We start from the raw sequence: 17,899 nt of genomic DNA, 5'->3' as shown, positions 1-17,899 counted from the left end.
GGCTGGGATGATGTAGTTGGGGCTGGTCCTGCTTGGAGCAGGGGGTTGGACTCGATGTGACCTTGTGAGGTCCCTTCGACCCCTCGTTGTCTGTGATTCTCCAAAGTAGAGAATTGGCAAGGCACTTTTGTAGCCTTGTTATAACAAAGCTGGGTTCGTGCATCTCATTCACAGTGAATAATGCCACACATAAAGCAAGAGTGCGCTGTGGTTGGTATGAGTTGGGCTGCCGTGGAAATGCAAGAACTGGGCAGGCCAGGAAGTGCGAGCTCCCTTCTCTTCCTGTCCTTTCTTGGGCACCTTGGGACCCCGTGTTCAGCTTGCCTCTGCTGCTCCTTGTTTCTCGAACTTCCCAAATGAGAAGAAGGGTTGAGGGCTCGCTGGGCCTGGGGCTGCTGATCTCTAACGGCATGCCTGTCGTCTAGCAATGGTCAACAAGTGGCTGTCCTATAAAAGAGCCATGTTACGAAATGCCTAATGCAGCAGCTCCATATGCATAGCGTCTCTGTCTAAAGGGGTTTTGGTTTTGTTTCCACAGGTTGCAATGTAGTTATTGCCTCTCGCAAACTGGACAGGTTAAAAGCTGCTGCCAAAGAGCTGACTGATCAAAACTCTTCCCCATATCCAGCCCAAGTGACCCCCATGCAGTGCAACATCCGCAAAGAGGAGGAGGTAAAGTACAGTAAGCTCGCCATCCTGCTTCAAATGTCAACGGCAGACTGGTGCTCAGTCCTCAGAGGGTCTTTTTAAGACTCACCTCCCTCTGAGGAAGGTCACAGCAGGCGGGTGCATTGTCACATTTCTTAAATAGACAGTTTTGATGCAGTGACCAGAGGCAGGTGAGGCTGAAACAGCCGTTTCCTGGAGATTGTCTGTCACTGAAAGATAGGATTGCATTGGATGTCCCTGCCTGATGCCCATGTGTGGCTTCTGCTTAGTGCTTCAGAAGAACGTGGGGGCATAAAGCCACGGGATAAAATTCTGGACCTCTCAATTTAACTCTGTGGGTCTGAAGCTCTGTATTTAAACCTCCAGCCTTGCTTACATCCTCTGTGAGGCTGGAATAAAACTGGGCATTTCAAGGCTATTCTCGAACAGTGTTGTGGAGAACAAACTTTGGTCAGGCCAGGCGAGCCACAAACCTAGTTTAATCCGCTCCAGATTGGGTATGGGAATGCGTAGCCTGCTTAGGAATGACGCTGAACATTTTTTAGGGGAGCATAATCTTCTTTTCATTACCTAAAGGGAAGTTGTGGTGATGTCTAGTATGGAGGGATGTTTAAATGGAAGGTGGCAGTGGGTCACTTCTTTTTACTTGACTCCCTTGGAGCAGGGAAATGTTTGCAGTTCAGATGGTTTTATTTGGCTCTCCCTAAATGTTTGCCAGTGATACTAAAGCCTCAAAGCATCCAGTTCTTTGCAGTTTCTTTAATATGATCCCTTTGACATGGGCAACTGCAGTCCAGTTAATGGTTAGCTAGTGGGTTGAAGTCTGCATCGGAGGCATATTGAGCTTCTGCAGCACCCTGAGCAGAGTGCTAAAGTCGTACCTGCTCGAGCTTCCTCAGCACACAGGCTGCAACAAGGGGCGCCAAAATCCTTCCCTGCCCCTACCAGAGTATTTGCCATGGCAGAAGCTGGGCAGTCCAGTATCATATGGGGGAAGAGCTGAGTGGAATAGCCCTCTTCCCTCCCACACACCCCCTCAGCATTTTTGCCATGGGAGGGGCAGTTCCTTGCCCAGCAGTATATTGGGGCAGGGGGTGGGAGTAAACGGGGCACCAGAGGCAGCTTACTGTACATTGGCTGTGGCACCTCCATGGCAGGGGCTCTCCATGGGCTGACGCTGGTGCTCTTTTTCCCCCCATGTCCTTTCCCCCAGATACACGACTAGATGAGGAGCTACACCTCCTGCAGCAAAAATTCCAGGAGGAGGGAGCCCTTTCCACTCGACCCTACTCCTCTCCATACCGTACTGGACACAAGGCTGCACCTGTTATAGCGAAGGCTTGGAGCTGGGGGGTGGAGGAAGCATTTTTATGCCCCCTCCAAGTCGGCACCTGGGGCTGGTGCCTCGCTTGCCCCTCTAGTTATGCTACTATTGCCTTGCCAATTTCTGTGGGCCACAAAGTGATTGTGGATGCTATATGGTGTTGCAAAGCCTAATTGAAAGCTCTGAGGAAGGAAGGACAGATGACAGTGCGCTCCGATTAGCATTCTCATCTTAATTTCTCAGCCCATACCTCTGTTCTCTTTTCTTGAGCTTTTGCAGTTTTCAGCAGAGTGCAGGGTCTTGTAATGTAGGATTTGGGATGTATTTTGGCTGTGGTCTTTGGTTCTTTGAGGAGTCTGAATGATCTTCTTTGCTATTGCTGCCATAACTAAACATGAAAGTCCGATGACTGAAGCCTGCCCTTTCTTCTAATGCAGCCTTGAGCAAGCTCATCAGATTAGCACAATATTTTTCTCATCAGTGGGTCATTTGGGTTATTCTTTTTTTTTTTTAAAACATTCAAAGCCTTGATATCAAAACCCAGCAACATTTTAAAGAAATGATTGTGATCTTTAATAGCTAAATTGTAAACCCGCCTGGTCAGTTTTCCTGCTATAAAACAGCCAGCCTGAAAGAATACAAAAATCATGTGTTTTCTTTGAAGAGAATAGTTTTTCTCATAAGATATTTAAAATGGCATATTGTGCCTTTCACCTCTGGAGGAGCTGGACCCTAAGGGGCTGCAGGGAGTGTTTGTCACTCCACCTGCTATGAATTTTAGCATGGAATTTGCCACCAGCAGCGATGCTAAGATTAGTTAGGACAAACAGCAAGTGTTGCTTTAGTTAATAGAAGTGATTCTCTGTCAGGGTGCCACATCACCTGGCAGTGTCATGAGATCTTTTTAAGGCTGCTAGGGAGTGCTGTGCAATATTAGCACTATTGGGTGTGCAAACACTATGTGATTCACAAGATGGACTCTGAGATTTCCAATAGGAATCCATAGTGTCAAAAACATCCCGAGCTGCTAAGGTCTCTGAGTACTTTGCAACATATAAAAATTAATCTCTCGTTTGTCTGTGGTCAGGAAACGAGTGAAAGGTAAGATCTGACATTTCCTGAGGGGGCCTTGTGTCTAGTAAGGAGTGCCTTGAGTCTAAAAAGGTTGGGAACCGCTGCTATAGGGGCATGTGAATGCTGGAGTCAAATGAAAACTGAGCTATACATTGGTTTAACATCTGTGTTTTGTTGCAAAGTGTGTGTAGCATACTTAGTGACTATCCACAGCTAGAACTGTCCACAAGCCAAACATTAATTTTCCATCCATCTACAATGGTGGTATGCTCCTGGAAATTGGGTCATCTGTGTAAGTGCTTTAAATATGGGATTAGGAACATAATTTGAGGCACCTAATTTTAAAAACCCTTTTTTGAAGGACCAAATAATGCCAGCACTGTTAAAAGAATTGATATTCAAAAAACAAACGCCAAAATCATTGTACTGGGGCGTTTTTTTGGGGGGGTTTTGGCCTCTTATTAGAATCTTGCTCAATAGAATCAGCTGCTTATTAATGCCAGAATCTGAACCTGTACTCTACATGTACCAGGTTTTTTTTTTTATTAGACTTTAGTCTATGCATGTTCACTGTATAACTGGTGTGTTATGCAATGGCTGGGAACTACTAGTCCACAGACTGAGACCTTGTAGTGGTAGGGAAGCTTGTGTCCCCCAATGACCATCAGAGCTATATCACCCAGAGTCTCATATCCCTGGCAGGGTCACCCATGGTGAACAGTCCTGAGGGAAGTTTCCAGAAAAATCATGGTCCAACCCCAAGTCCTCAACAGCAGATCAGGTGGAAGAAGATGCGAGGATCTCAATGGCTGCAGTAAGATGGAGGTCTCCTGTAACCTAGGATTCTCCCTTGCCACTGGGTTCAGATCTTCACCTTTTCAAGATGATGTGGTTCCTGTTTCTGTGCAGAAGCTTCCTCATGTTAAACAAAGCCATGCACAAACTTCTACCACAGGAAACAACACATCCACATGATTGAGACAGGGTTGCAATTCAGCAGCTGCTCCCATGAACAAGCAGTCCTATTCAGGATTTTCTCTGCTCACCCCACATGGGGAGGGGGCTACAAAAGATGCCCTAAACCTATACTGTCGTATCTGCTCCTGGCTGGGTAAGCACTTCCAGTAGGATCACTCCGCAGTTGAAAACATTATAAGATGACAATGATTTTTGCAACATAGAGTGTTCGTACCTTGATGGATAACCCAGACAATAAATGACCAGCAAGAAGAACTGCCATTATCTCCAGGGAACTAGTAAGATACAGCATTGACAATGCAGTTCTGAGTGAGAACAAATGACCAGATGAAGGTCAGCTAAGGGAAGAGGGTGGAGGCTACACTTTCTTCTGGAAGGGGAAACTGGCCCAGAACAGATGTGTTCATGGCATTGGCTTTGCCATCAAGAATTAGCTCATGGGTCAACTTACAGAGCTCCCTGTGGGCATTAACAAATGGTACTGAGTTTAGGATGAAGGCTTATGAGACAACTAGTATGCTACCATCATCTGCACATATACCCCAATGCTTGATGCTGACAATGACATCAAAGGACATTTCCACTCCAACCTTGACCACATTCTAATACTAGCAAGGAGGACAAGTTCATTCTCCTCAGTGACTTCAATGCCAGGGTTGGATGTGACCTGGAACTCTGGAGTGGCACCACTGGGCAGGAAGGAGAAGGAAAAGCCAATTCCAACAGCATCCTTCTCCTGAGCAAAGACACAGAGAACAGTCTTGTCATCACACACTTGACTTTTCAGACAGGAGTAACAAAATCAACAGCTCGTCGAGACACCCTTAATCAAAGCACTCACCCCTTCTTGACTATAGTTAGAAACTATTGTTAGACTATTGTATCGAATGGATGCTCGTATCACATGAGCCATGCCAGAAACCAATGACTGCTGGACAGATCACAGTCTTGTCAGATCCATTATGAACATCTGGCTTGCTCCAAAACACCAAAGACAACAACTAAAAGCAACAGAAAGACTCTCAATACCAAATCAAGACCTGAAGCTCTGTAAGGATCTCCAACAGTGCCTCTATGGAAAGCTCATTTTGCTCTGTCCACAAAATAAGGCAACAGTGAAGAACTCTGGAAGGGGTTTAAAACAGCCATTCAGATGGCCTTCGCTGAATCCACTGGCTATACCACTAGTCAATACCAAGAATGGTTTGTTGAGACTGACACCAAGATCCAAGCCTCCACAACCAGAAGAGAAGGGTTCATTCTGCTTGGCAAGATGACACCTCATCTCAGCAGAAGAAGGTGTACCAGCATTTCAAAGCTGAAGCTCAAAGAAGAATCCGGGAAGTCAAAAATCAATGGTGGTCAAATAAAGCTAAAGAGATCCAGCTCTATGTTGACAAACATGACATGCACATTTTTTCCAGGCAACAAAATGTGTCATCAGCAAACTTGAACAGGGTGCTTTCTACCCCCTCATCCAAGTCACTGATGAAGATGTTGAACAGCGCGGGCCCGAGGACCGAGCCCTGCGGGACCCCACTGCCCACGTCCTTCCAGGTCGAGAAGAACCCATCCACTACCACCCTCTGGGTGCGGCCCTACAACCAGTTGGCAACCCATTTGACCGTGTGGGCATCGACACCACAGTCTCCCAGCTTTTTGATGAGGACAGGGTGAGAGACAGTGTCGAAAGCCTTCCGGAAGTCCAGAAAGACTACATCCACAGCAACCCCTGCGTCTAATGATTTGGTGACCTGATCGTAAAAGGCCACCAGGTTGGTCTGACAAGACCTGCCACTGATGAACCCATGTTGGTTGCCCCTGAGCATGCATTCCCCCGCAAGGCCCTCCTGGATGTGTGCCAGGATAATTTTTTCAAAGAGCTTACCCGGGATTGAGGTAAGACTAACTGGCCTGTAATTTCCCGGGTCCTCTTTTTTTCCCTTTTTGAAGATAGGGACCACATTGGCCCTCTTCCAGTCCTCCGGCACCTCACCAGAGCACCACGAGTCGTACTTTCCTGTGATCACAGGGTGGCTCAACATTCCTCAAAGACAATTAATCTACCTAGGCTAGATGGAAAGAGCACTTTGAGGCACTCCTGAACCATGAGTCAACGCTGGCAGATATCACCACCAAGCCCATCCCCCAACACCCTGAAAGGGGATCTCTCGCCAACCCTCCTATCCTAGAGAAAGTCTGGCGTGCCATCGAGGACACCAAGCTGAATCACCAAATCCAAATCAAATAGGGAGACACATGAAAAGATCCGAATTAAATCGGAAGCTTTCGAATTGATTCGGAAAAGATTTAGTGCCACTTCAGAGATTCAGCCATAGACTAAACAGGCAGCAGTCCTCGATGCTGGATACAGCTGCCTCCAGCTGGTAAGTCTGTTGTGGTGGGTGGGCAGAAGGGGAAGGGTGGGGGCAGATCAACGCCTCCACAGTGAGGGAGGGATTGGGGCTGGAGCTGGGACCCAGGCTGGGGCAAGCGCTGCCCAGGGAAGGGGTGGAGCAGCTTGTGCCTCTGCGTGCCACCCGTCTGGGAGCTGCTCGTGTGGTGGCTTGTCCAATGGCTCTTGCCGCTGTTCCTGCCACTGGTCCGGGAGGGCATGGAGGGGGCGTCAGGGCATGTGGCGGGAGGGCACGTGCCTCTGGCTTGGGGCGGAGCAGGCAGCAAAGCGGGAGTTCAGGGGGGCTGCAGCAAGTTTTTGGGTGCCTCCCCCCATGCCCTGCTGCTGCTCACCTAGCTGGGGCGAAGCTGCTGCTCATCCCACCACTGTGCACCGCTTGTCCAGAGGCAGCACAGGGGCTCAGTGTCACCATTCCCATGCTGGCTAGGCTAGCAGTCAGGGGGCATAGCATCCGTTCCCAGTGCCTTCCGCTTTAACCTGGCGCAGCCCTGGCCCTGCCTGCCCCACGCAGATCCTGGGGCACATGCCCCTACCCCATGCCCTCCCAGACCAGTGATGGAAGCAGTAGCAAGAGCCGCTGGACAGGCTACCACACGAGCAGCTCCCAGGCTGGTGGCATGCAGTAGCGTGAGCTGCCCCACCTCCTCCCTGGGCAGTGCTTGCCCCAGCCTGGGTCCCAGCCCCAGCCCCAATCCCTCCCTTGCTGTAGTGGTATTGATCTGCCCTCCCCCTCCCCCACACCCCTTCCCTCCCTCCTCAGCCCACCACAACATACTTACCAGCTGGAGGCAGCTGTGTCCAGCATTGAGGATTGCTGCCTGTTGAGCATATGGCCGAATCTCTGAAGTGGCACCAAATCTTTGGATCCAATTTGTCCGAATTGAATCACTCGCCTTCCGAATTGGCCAAATCCGAATCCGAATTGAATACTTGCTGTTTCGCACAGGCCTAATCATTATGACTGTCTTCAAGAAAGGACATAAGTCTTTCTTTGGGAGCCATCAAGGTATTGCCCTCTTTTCCACAGCAGGAAAATCCTTGCCCACGTCCTCCTGAACTGTCTTCTACCTCTTGTTGAAGAAGTCCTGCCAGAATCTCCGTGCGGTTTCAGGCCACCCTGTGGGGCAACTGACATGATCTTTGTTGCCCACCGGGTCCAAGAAAAGTGTCAGGAACAGCATCAAGACCTTCATATGGCCTTCATTGTCCTTACTAAAGCCTTTGATTCCATCAATCACAAAGCCTTGTGGTTAGTACTGGCCAAATTTGAACGTCTTGAAAAGTACATCAAGAAGTCCAGAGACTTCTTCACGACCAGATGACTGTGACCATCCTATGCAATGGATCGGAGACAGATCCATTTGTTGTCCAAACTGGAGTCAAGCAAGGATGCAAGGATGTGTCATTGCTCCAACTCTGTTCTCCATTTTTTTTTTTTTTTGACGTTCATGTTGGTTTCCATTAAGGACCACCTCCTTTCTGGAGTTGACACAAAATACTGGATGGATGGAGGGCCCTTCAATCTGGGATGTTTTCAGTCAAAGACCAAAGTACTCAAAATAACCATCCTTGACCTTTAGTCCATCAACAACTGCATCATCCTTGCACACACTGAGGAAAACCTCCAGACTGCTGGATCTTTTTGAAGAAGCCTACCAAACTTTGGGCCTCTCTCTCAACATTGAGAAGACTGAAATGCTCTATCAGCCTGCTCCAGGCCTTGAATGTCACCCTGCTCACCCCCAAATTACCATAGAGGGAGGTAGTTGAGCACTTCTTCTAATTCAGTAGCTCCTTCTCTCAGTGAGTGAATATTGAGGAGGAGATCCAGCACAGCATCTGGAGTGCAAGTGCCACCTTTGGGAAATAGCTTTGGTGTGTGTTTATTCAACAGTCTCTGGAAAGACATCAAGATCCGTGTCTATAATGCAGTCATCATTTCCACTCTCCTCTATAGATGTGAGATGATAGTAGGTCACCTACATTTCAAGATACTTGGAGAGGAATCGCCAACAAAGCTTCCTGAAAATCCTTCACATCAAGTGGGAAGATTGCCACACAAATGCCAGCATCCTTGCTGAAGACAATGCTACCAACAGTGAGTTGGCAGTCCTCTAGCACCAACTTGTCTGAACTGGATATTTTATGTGGATGCCTGACTCTGGACTCCTGGAACAAGTGCTCTGCTCCCAGCTTAGTAATGGCCTGAGATCTCACTACAAGGACACATTAAAGGCATGACTCAAGAAAACAGGTGCTGACAACAGCTGTGCGGAGCTGGCTGCTGACTGACTCCAACAGCGCTGCAACCTCAACCAAGCAGCAGCCTGGTTTTGAAGTAAAGCAGCGTTTTACTGCTGCTTCCCTGTGGAAAGACCTGTAACTTCTGCAGATGGGTCTGTGACTCAAGGATTAGGCTCTTAAGTCACCTCCAGACCCATCAATGAGCGTGGTAGAGATCATCCTCAAACTGAGGGATTGCCGACAATGTCTGGCTTGAATTTGTCTGGCCTCACCTTCCAGACGCTGGATCTTTTTACAGCTTTGAATATAAGAGTGATAGTGTTCCTTAGATATCTTCTCCCCAGGTAGATACTCAAAACCATAATCAAGCCGGGGGAAGTTTGGAGGAGCTAAATAGATCATGCTTACGTGTGCGGTGTGTGTTCCAGGCCTCAGATCATTCCCACTGGCTCTTTCCAGGTTCCCCTCCTATTTCTCCACTTGCTTTCTGATACAAACACAGCAGAACAGGATGTGCTCTCCTCCATAACAATACATGATTTTCAAGGACACGTGGTAGGTGTACTGAGGATATTGTGAACAGGGCAGGGCGAGGCAGGTTTCAGCATACATTCTGCAGATGCAACTTGTCCCTTGTTCTTTGCTAACCTCAGGCTGAGATTTGACAAGACATTTATAGGTCAAGTTTTCCATTTCTAAATTGTATTTGCCTGATATTGCCTCAGAAAAGCAGTGGCTGCAAATACCTTTGTCTTTGCTCACGTCTTCGCCTTGCAGGGATTAGGGTGAAAGGTACTCCCTAGTAGCTGATCTGTCTGTAGGGTAGTGATGGGACTACTTTCAGAATTTGCCTATTCCTCAACCTAAAAGATGATGGCTGAAACATAGGATCTTGAGAGAAGAGATCCAGTGCAGGCATGGAGAAGGGGAGGAGGAAATGCATACATCTGGCCCTGTGGATGAGACTGAGTAAAGTTGGGAGTGCAACACAAGACCTGTTATAACAATTCTACAAAAATAAAGGGATAGAAGTATTATCCCTAATGGAGTACAGAAGTGCATACCTGTTACCTATGTTTGCTGCCATTTGAGGCTTCTTGGTAACATCTCCAATTTAAACCTTTGGACAAATAAAGCCAAGCAAAAGAGGTACAGGAGCAAGCCACTTCTGCTTTAGTCTCACCTTTTCATTTCATTGTACAGAGGCCAAAAAAATGTCCTACTTCAAACTGCTAGTCAGGCAGAACATGAAACTGCTTTCAAAACTGCCAAAAGACCTCTTTGCCTGCTGTGCCTCATCTCCAAATAGGCCACCTGGCTTGACGATGACGCAGCTTTCCTTCCTTTTGTTGGCCTGGCTTTGAAACTGGATAACCTACAGCTTTAAAGGAAGCAGGTCTCTGCATGTAGCTTTTTATCTGTGATGTCAGAGCTCTTTCCAGCCTATGAAGAGTCGGAGGTGTATTAAGCAACTGCTGCAAGAGACTTGTGGGAGAAATTTGGGAATAACTTAATTAATGCAAGTTTTTATTCTCTTACCCAGGGGATCTGCTTGCTTTATTTTTTCTTAATGTACAAGAAACAATCTTGCTTGCTGTTGAAGGCACTCAAACAGTGAAGAACCTGTTGGTTCTCCTGTGGTTAAAACAGGGAGGCTAGTTCCTCACTGTCTCTTATTCTAGTTAGTTTTCCATCTAGCAGATTTTGTGTTCAAAGCAGTGGACTAGGACATGTTGGACTGCTGCTAGGTGAAGAGCACCTGGGCTTTCCCTCCTTTGCCTTCATGATGGGTTGGAACATTAAATTTGGTCTCTTATGACTTTCCTTTTGGACTGAAGTGTATGTGGGGACCAGTTAGGGCCTTGCTGACGTCCTGAAGCAGTAATGAAATCAGTGCCACACTTGCTGTTACACATGAGAAGAGGCCTGAGGGGGGTTCCGATTTCTGCTGGCCAAGATTCAAACAAAGTGGTTGTGGGTCCCGTTTATTAAACCCTCTCCCAAGCTCCAGGAACCCAACTGTGCTTAGCTCACGAACACTGTCCTCGGGTGGCAGGGATGGGGTGCTCCACGGTCCTTCCACATCTTGACCACCAAAAGAGAAGAGGCTGTATGTTGAGGGGAGAGGTGCACATCACCCGTGCAGCAGTGGAGAAAGGAAGGAATCAAGGCTCTCTTCCCCTCTGAGTTAGGGCCAGGATTCCCAGGAGGGTTTTGGTGCATTCTTCCCCGGTCCAAGAAGCTAAAGAGATTGTCTTGCTTGCTAAAGGATAGGTCTGTATACCTTCAGTGCAGTTGGGCCCATCTTCTGAGCACCCTGCCTGAGATCAACCAACCACTTTTATTATGTTATACACAGCGTTGCATTTCCTTGCCTCCAATCCAGCAAAAACTGTCCCTGGGTGCAGAGATTTGGTGCAGCCCCTGACATCAAAACCGAGGTAGAGAGCCAGCTGGATGTCTTGCAGACATGTCTGATCCCAGTGCGGTAATATTGACCATGGCTGCTCCTCCCCTGTGGGTAGCAATGGGTTCCTTTATTTCCAAGAGCCCTAAAATCCTCCTGCTTTTATAATAATACTCATGGTGAATTAATTAGGGGGGCAGCTACGGTGTGAAAATATCAAAGCTTCTAGGCTGGGACAGGAGAGGTTGTCAGCCTTCGCTGTGTCATGGAGTACTGGACTATTTGCATTTATTGCTCTGACAAAATAATGAGCCATATAAATCTGAGAGCAACATTTGGTTAAAAATGCTTGTCGGAAAGCAAGTCACAGTTTACATTTTTCAGGTCTCCCTGTTTGTCTGTGGCTGGCTGGCTCTCTTCATCTCATTAGTTTCTTCTTTGTCTTAAAAGTCCATGTATTGTAGAGAACCAGATATGGCTTTGCCAGGAAGTAAGTTATCCTCACCCCTTCATAACACCAAGGTGGGGTCTGAACAGGGTTCTGTGTTCTCCACAATCTATTTTTCGTTTTGTGAGGAGTTTATTCTTCAAAATAAAGCTGGCAGCCCTCTTTGGGCGCATGTACACGTGACTACGTTGGCCTTTAAAGCGTCTTAATTGACCTTTTGCACCATTTTAATGGCGTCACCATTTACATCTGGGGCAGCATATTTCGTTTTAATTTCGTCATGCTGTACGTGTGCGACAGCGTATTTCACTTTAAATGACTTCGTTACATAGCAAAGTATTGTAGCTTGCTACGTAACAAATTGCAGCGATACACCTGGAGAAGGTGGTGGGGATGGTGCGCAGGGAGCTGGAGGCCCAGGCGTGCTCGGGGAAGCTTGGGCTTGGCGGACTTCCAGTGCCCTGTGCGTTGTCTCCATTGGCTTCTGTGGCTGCCAGCCCACCCTGCCACCCTCCTGCCGCCTTCCCGCACTGCCCCCGAGACAAGTCGGCCCATTCCCAGGTGGTCCCAGGCTGCAGAAAGGTGGTGGGGATGATGCACGGGGTGCTGGAAGCCCACCAAGCCCAAGCTTCCCCGAGCACGCCTGGGCTTCCAGCACCCCGTGCATCGTTGGATCAGGCCAGGTGCTGCCTGTAAGCAGCCTGCCCAGGTGGCCCTGGGGGGCACCACTGCCATGGAGGGAAGCACCAGGGCCCTCTGCAGCTCAGGACCCTCTCAGCCCACCAGCAGCTCGCCCCCCGCCACGGAAGAGTCAGGCAGGCTCCAGGAGAAAAAAGAAAAAGATGAGCTCCTTGCCATTTTTTTTTTTTTTTTTTTTTTCCCTCAGCAGAGCCTGCCCATATGAGCTGCTGCCAGGGTGTGCAGCCCTTGAGCTGCGGGGGGGCCTGGTTCTTGCCTCTGTGATGAAGGACCCCCCCCCCGGGACCACCTGGGCAGGGTGCTAGCAGGCGACTGCTGCCTGGGGAGCACTGCCGCCACCAAGGGAAGGATCGGGCCGCTCTGCATCTCGCTCCCCTGGCCACAGGAGAGGTGGGCAGGCTCTGGGGGTGGGGGGGAAGCATTGGGCTCCTTGCTGCTTTTTTTTATGTATTTATTTTTCTGGTGGAGCCGGGGGGGAGCTGCCAGTGGGCCATCACTGTTCCATAACAGTGACTGAAGCCCCCAAATTGAAATAGTTGGCTTTTAATTGACACAAAAACCCACCAGTTAAAGACCCACTGTTTCAATTTAGGGAGAACTAAACCCCCATCACGTGTACAAGTGTCCTTTGGTTCTAAGGTTTATTTGAACCACTGCTTAAACTGACCTAGTAAAATATCCTTTGAAAACCCTCAGTTTAAATAAAAATTGTCTTGTTTAGGTTTCATTTAAACAGAAACAACTTACCTACTGTAAACTAAGTTGGCATAACCCGAAGTTAAGTGTCCACACAGCTTCTTGTACCACTGTGTAACAATTTTAAAAAGCAACTTTTCAGTAAAATTGATGCAGCTATTCATATCGTTAGCTTCTTAGTGGATGTGTCTACATGTTCATTAATGTGCTTTAAGTCATGTACATTAAATCTAGTGCCTCTGGGCACCTATACATATGCCAGATGTCTGGGAGCAGACTCAATTAATCAAGTCTGCTGGTGCATGTTAATTAACGCACTCCAGCAGTCTCTGTGTCATATCTGTTTAGTGTCCTCGCACTTCAAAATGGTGGCGGGATGCTTTAACTAAAGGTTGTCGAACAAACTTTAGTTCAGGCACCACTGCTGCCATTTTGAAGGGCAGGACACGGAATACACTTGACGCTGCAGGCACTTAATTAGACCGGCTCTTGGAGCGGCTCTAATTAAAGCCCGTCCCCGCCCCACACACTCCAGAGCACATGTATAGATGCCTTCCATTGTGAGGTACTAGAAAAATGTGCATTAGCCTATTTTAATGTGCGTTAGCCAGGGGGTTTTTGCGATGCTTTAATGTGCATTAAAATAGTTAAGTGCACATTAAAGTGCATGTGTAGACGTGCCCAGTGTACCCCAGGGGTGTTGAGCTCGTTTGGCCCTACGAGCTGTATCCCACCTGCGGGGTTTCCGACTCTTCTCTCTCTGTTCTCCCCTTGCTGGCTTCCTTGCTGAGTTGATGTTTTATTAAGTTTGTGGCTTTAGCAAGATTTTAGGTGACACACGGCCTGTTCTTGTGTGTCGGATGTTGCAGTACATTGCCAGCGCAGTGTCTGGGAAGGGAATAGAATGAGTGCAGGCCCACTGAGGAAAGAGCGTCATCTTGAATCTGCCTGGTCAGCAGAACATTGTCTAGTTACTTATTCTTTCCTCTGTTTTATATGACCAGAGATGCCAGATCAACTCCTTACATCTTCTACTAGGCTGAGAATTAACAGCCCTCGGAACCTTTTTACAACAACTTTGAAATTAGGAGTGGAAAAAAATGGAGTGAAATAATTGATTTTGATGGGCAGTTATTCAAAAGGTCTCTCGTTCTTTTTTTTGCGATAGAAAGATAGGTACGCTCCTGTAAAACCTAAATCCTCAAAGCACCCTTCTGCAAAGTTCTGTTGAGTATTAAATGCACATATGTGGATGGTGATACTCTTCAGAAGAGGAGATTGAATCAGAAGTTTCATTGTGTAGCCCAAGACTTGGACTGATCTGTCTCGGAGCTAGAATTAGTCTTATAACATCCTGGCTCCCTGACCTGTATGAGGCCACTCCTCTTCCCTGGGAACCCTGAGCTCTTCTAAGCAATGCAGAGTAGATCCTCTGTTGCAGTTTGCTAGGAGTTTACTACAGTAATGAAATACTAATACTACTAGAATGCCCTCTTAATCTTCCTTCTGCCTCCACTAACAGGTAAGTATGTGGATTTGTGTAGCCAAATATTTCTCTTGCTGATGGGAGGGTTAAGACTGCTTGATTTGTTTTTCTACCCCTTCTTTTCACAGTTGCCCTGTAAGCACTCATCTGCACTGGATGCAGTCAGCCCAGCCTCCCGTTTCACTGGAGAAAGTTGCCTATTGCTTATTTTTATAATATCAGGAACATGAACAATGAAGCTGCTCATGCACAAGTAGTATTTTCTCTGCTCTGCTGCTGAAGTGCCAGCAATGCTATGTGGCTGCTTTTAAAACACGAAACAAATTTAAAAATACTGTAATCTATTTGAAAACAGCAAGAAATCCAGTTCTGTAGAAAATATCCATAACTACCTTCTGCTGTGCTCCACCAGAATCCTGAAGCAAACCCCCCTGCTCTCCTGAGACGTGCCAAGGATTTATTAATGATGTTTAGTTTAGTGCGCATGTCTCGCTTTTATATTTTGACAAGGAAAAAAATCCCACACCTCCAGCGGTACAGCTCCACCTTTATTTACATCCTGGTGCTTTGTGCAGCTCTTGAGTTGTTCTTGATAGATCTTCCATCCAACTGCTCACTCAGCCTGATTCTTCTTAGGCATTTAAAGCTGTCAAGCTGCATTCAAAGTTGGGGGCTGGGGCGGGTATAGATGCAAAGCTGGAGCCTAGAAGAACCTGTGGTTTGATGTAGTAGGAGAGGATAAATGGGGGGCAACTCTGGATGAAATGGGATGAGCAGGCTGATTGACATTTCATAGCATAGCCAACATGGCTGTTTATTAGGTGGAGAATCTGGTGAAGTCCACGCTGGATCTGCATGGCAGGATCGATTTCCTGGTGAACAACGGAGGAGGCCAGTTTGCAAGTCCTGCTGAGCTTATCCGGTCAAAGGGCTGGCATGCTGTGATCGAAACTAATCTGACTGGGACCTTCTACTGCTGCAAAGCAGGTGAGCACCCAACACTTGCAGAAATACCAGTAAGCAAATAATTTAAAAGCTTGCGTAATTTCTTCCCATCCATTGCTTTCCATACAGGTGCATGACAGTGGGCACATCTTCATGTTCATTGATGTGCGTTCGTTAATGCACATTAAATCTAGTACCTCCGGGTACCTGTACACATCTGGCAGCTGCTCCGACACGCTGTAATGATGGCATGTCAGAGCAGACACAGTTAATCAGGTCTGCTGGAGCGTGGTAATTATTGCATTCCAGCAGCCTCCCACATCTCATGTATCAGTGTCCTCTATTGTGAGGTACTAGGAAAATGCACATTAGCCTATCTTAAAAACCATGCTCTTTAGTTATACACATTAAGTGACACTTAATGCACATTAGCTTATTTTAATGCATATTAACTAAATAGCATGGTTTATTTGGTGATGCTTTAAGGCATATTAAAAATGTTTTAATGCACATTAAAATAGGGTAATTCACATTAAAACGTACATGTAGACATGCCCATTGGGTAGCTGTTTCCATAGATCTCATCCTAAGCTAAATATATTCGTAAGTCAGTTATATGAAACATAGGTTTGGAAGTGGCCTCATATGTCTTCTAGTCCAACCATCTGCATGGATGCAGGATTTACTAAAACATCCTCAGTAGATACCTGTGGCAGAGTACCTTTGGGCTGCCCACCACGTGGCAGGGGCTGCAGTAGCCTGGGACAGAGCCCAGCAGGGAAGGGAGCCAGGTGAAACCCCTCAGATCTCATTTTAAGCGGGGTGGTGTGTGACGGAGCACCTTTTGGGGTGCTCACCACTTTTTAGGGCTCTCATAGGCCCTAAGGGGAGCCTACTTCGGAGGAGCAGCAGGGGAAAGCCCCTAGGTACCATTTAAAGGGGGAAGGTGTGTGGCAGGGCACTGTTGGCATGCCACTTTACGACCAAAGCTAAGCAGCCAGCAGGTGCTTGATTAAGGCAGCCATTTTAGATCTCTGGCTGCCTATATAAAGAGCTCAGTTCCCTGCTGGCTGGGAAGGCAGTAGCATTGCCTGCTGCGAGGCTTTGTGCATCATCCTGAAGGTAAGGGCAGGAGCTGTAGGGGATGATCAGGAGGCTCCTGGTCCTGGGCATGACCTAAAACTGCACCTTGCCAGGAGTGCGTGACCTGGTGGGGCTCTGTGGCATGGGAGCCCCCAGGAAATGCCAGGCCAGCTACCATCCCGGTGAAAGGTGGGTAGGGGCACCTTAACCCTAGCCCTCACCTTCAGGTGCGTTGCGTGACACTGGAGGCTGCTGGGGCCAGGCATGGCTGTGGCCACTTGAGCCCTGTGGGGTGCAAGACCACCAGGAGGGAGAGTGGGGGCCAGGCACAGCTGTGGCCACCTGAGCCCACTAGGAAGGGAAGCCCCCGTGGCCCCAAGCGAGGGGGCAGTGTGGAGCCCGAGTGAAGGGGGCAGAGACGAGTAGCTCCAAGCGAGGGGGTGGTGTGGAGCCCCAAGCAAGAGGGCAGAGACGAGTAGCCCCAAGCGAGGGGGTGGTGTGGAGCCCGAGTGAAGGGGGCAGAGACGAGTAGCCCCAAGCGAGGGGGTGGTGTGGAGCCCCAAGCAAGGGGGCAGAGACGAGTAGCTCCAAGCGAGGGGGTGGTGTGGAGCCCCAAGCAAGGGGGCAGAGATGAGTAGCCCCAAGCGAGGGGGTGGTGTGGAGCCCCAAGCAAGAGGGCAGAGACGAGTAGCCCCAAGCGAGGGGGCAGTGTGGAGCCCGAGTGAAGGGGGCAGAGACGAGTAGCCCCAAGCGAGGGGGTGGTGTGGAGCCCCAAGCAAGGGGGCAGAGACGAGTAGCCCCAAGTGAGGGGGTGGTGTGGAGCCCGAGTGAAGGGGGCAGAGACGAGTAGCCCCAAGCGAGGGGGTGGTGTGGAGCCCCAAGCAAGGGGGCAGAGACGAGTAGCCCCAAGCGAGGGGGTGGTGTGGAGCCCGAGTGAAGGGGGCAGAGACGAGTAGCCCCAAGCGAGGGGGTGGTGTGGAGCCCCAAGCAAGGGGGCAGAGACGAGTAGCCCCAAGCGAGGGGGTGGTGTGGAGCCCGAGTGAAGGGGGCAGAGACGAGTAGCCCCAAGCGAGGGGGTGGTGTGGAGCCCAAGTGAAGGGGGCAGAGACGAGTAGCCCCAAGCGAGGGGGCGGTGTGGAGCCCGAGTGAAGGGGGCAGAGACGAGTAGCCCCAAGCGAGGGGGTGGTGTGGAGCCCCAAGCAAGGGGGCAGAGACGAGTAGCCCCAAGCGAGGGGGTGGTGTGGAGCCCGAGTGAAGGGGACAGAGATGAGTAGCCCTGAGTGGAGGGGGCGGTGTGGAGCCCCAAGTGAGGGGAGGAGGCCCACGTAGGTCTTTGGACACCTGAGGCTTTAGTTTGGGCCAGAGGCCGAGTAAAGGGGGCTCAGCTCAAGAGAGAGGGGGCGAGTCCTGACTCCAGTAAGTCCTCCACT

General features: G+C 48.9%; 1 protein-coding gene across 1 annotated transcript in view; it reads left to right on the top strand.

Annotated features, from left to right (window-relative positions):
- The window catches only part of PECR (peroxisomal trans-2-enoyl-CoA reductase), a 33,991-nt gene that overhangs the window by 545 nt on the left and 15,547 nt on the right, over positions 1–17,899 (top strand). Inside the window, exons 2-3 of the mRNA XM_090046105.1 lie at positions 539–672; positions 15,263–15,428. Of these exons, the coding sequence (XP_089902231.1) occupies positions 539–672; positions 15,263–15,428 (300 nt within the window). The remainder of the gene's footprint in view (positions 1–538; positions 673–15,262; positions 15,429–17,899) is intronic.

Source organism: Crocodylus siamensis, chromosome 4 (assembly GCF_052110815.1).
Source record: "Crocodylus siamensis isolate JL-2025a chromosome 4, ASM5211081v1, whole genome shotgun sequence".
Lineage (NCBI taxonomy): Eukaryota > Metazoa > Chordata > Crocodylia > Crocodylidae > Crocodylus > Crocodylus siamensis.
The sequence above is the reverse complement of the archived record's forward strand: the minus strand, read 5'-3'. Positions and strand labels throughout refer to the sequence as shown.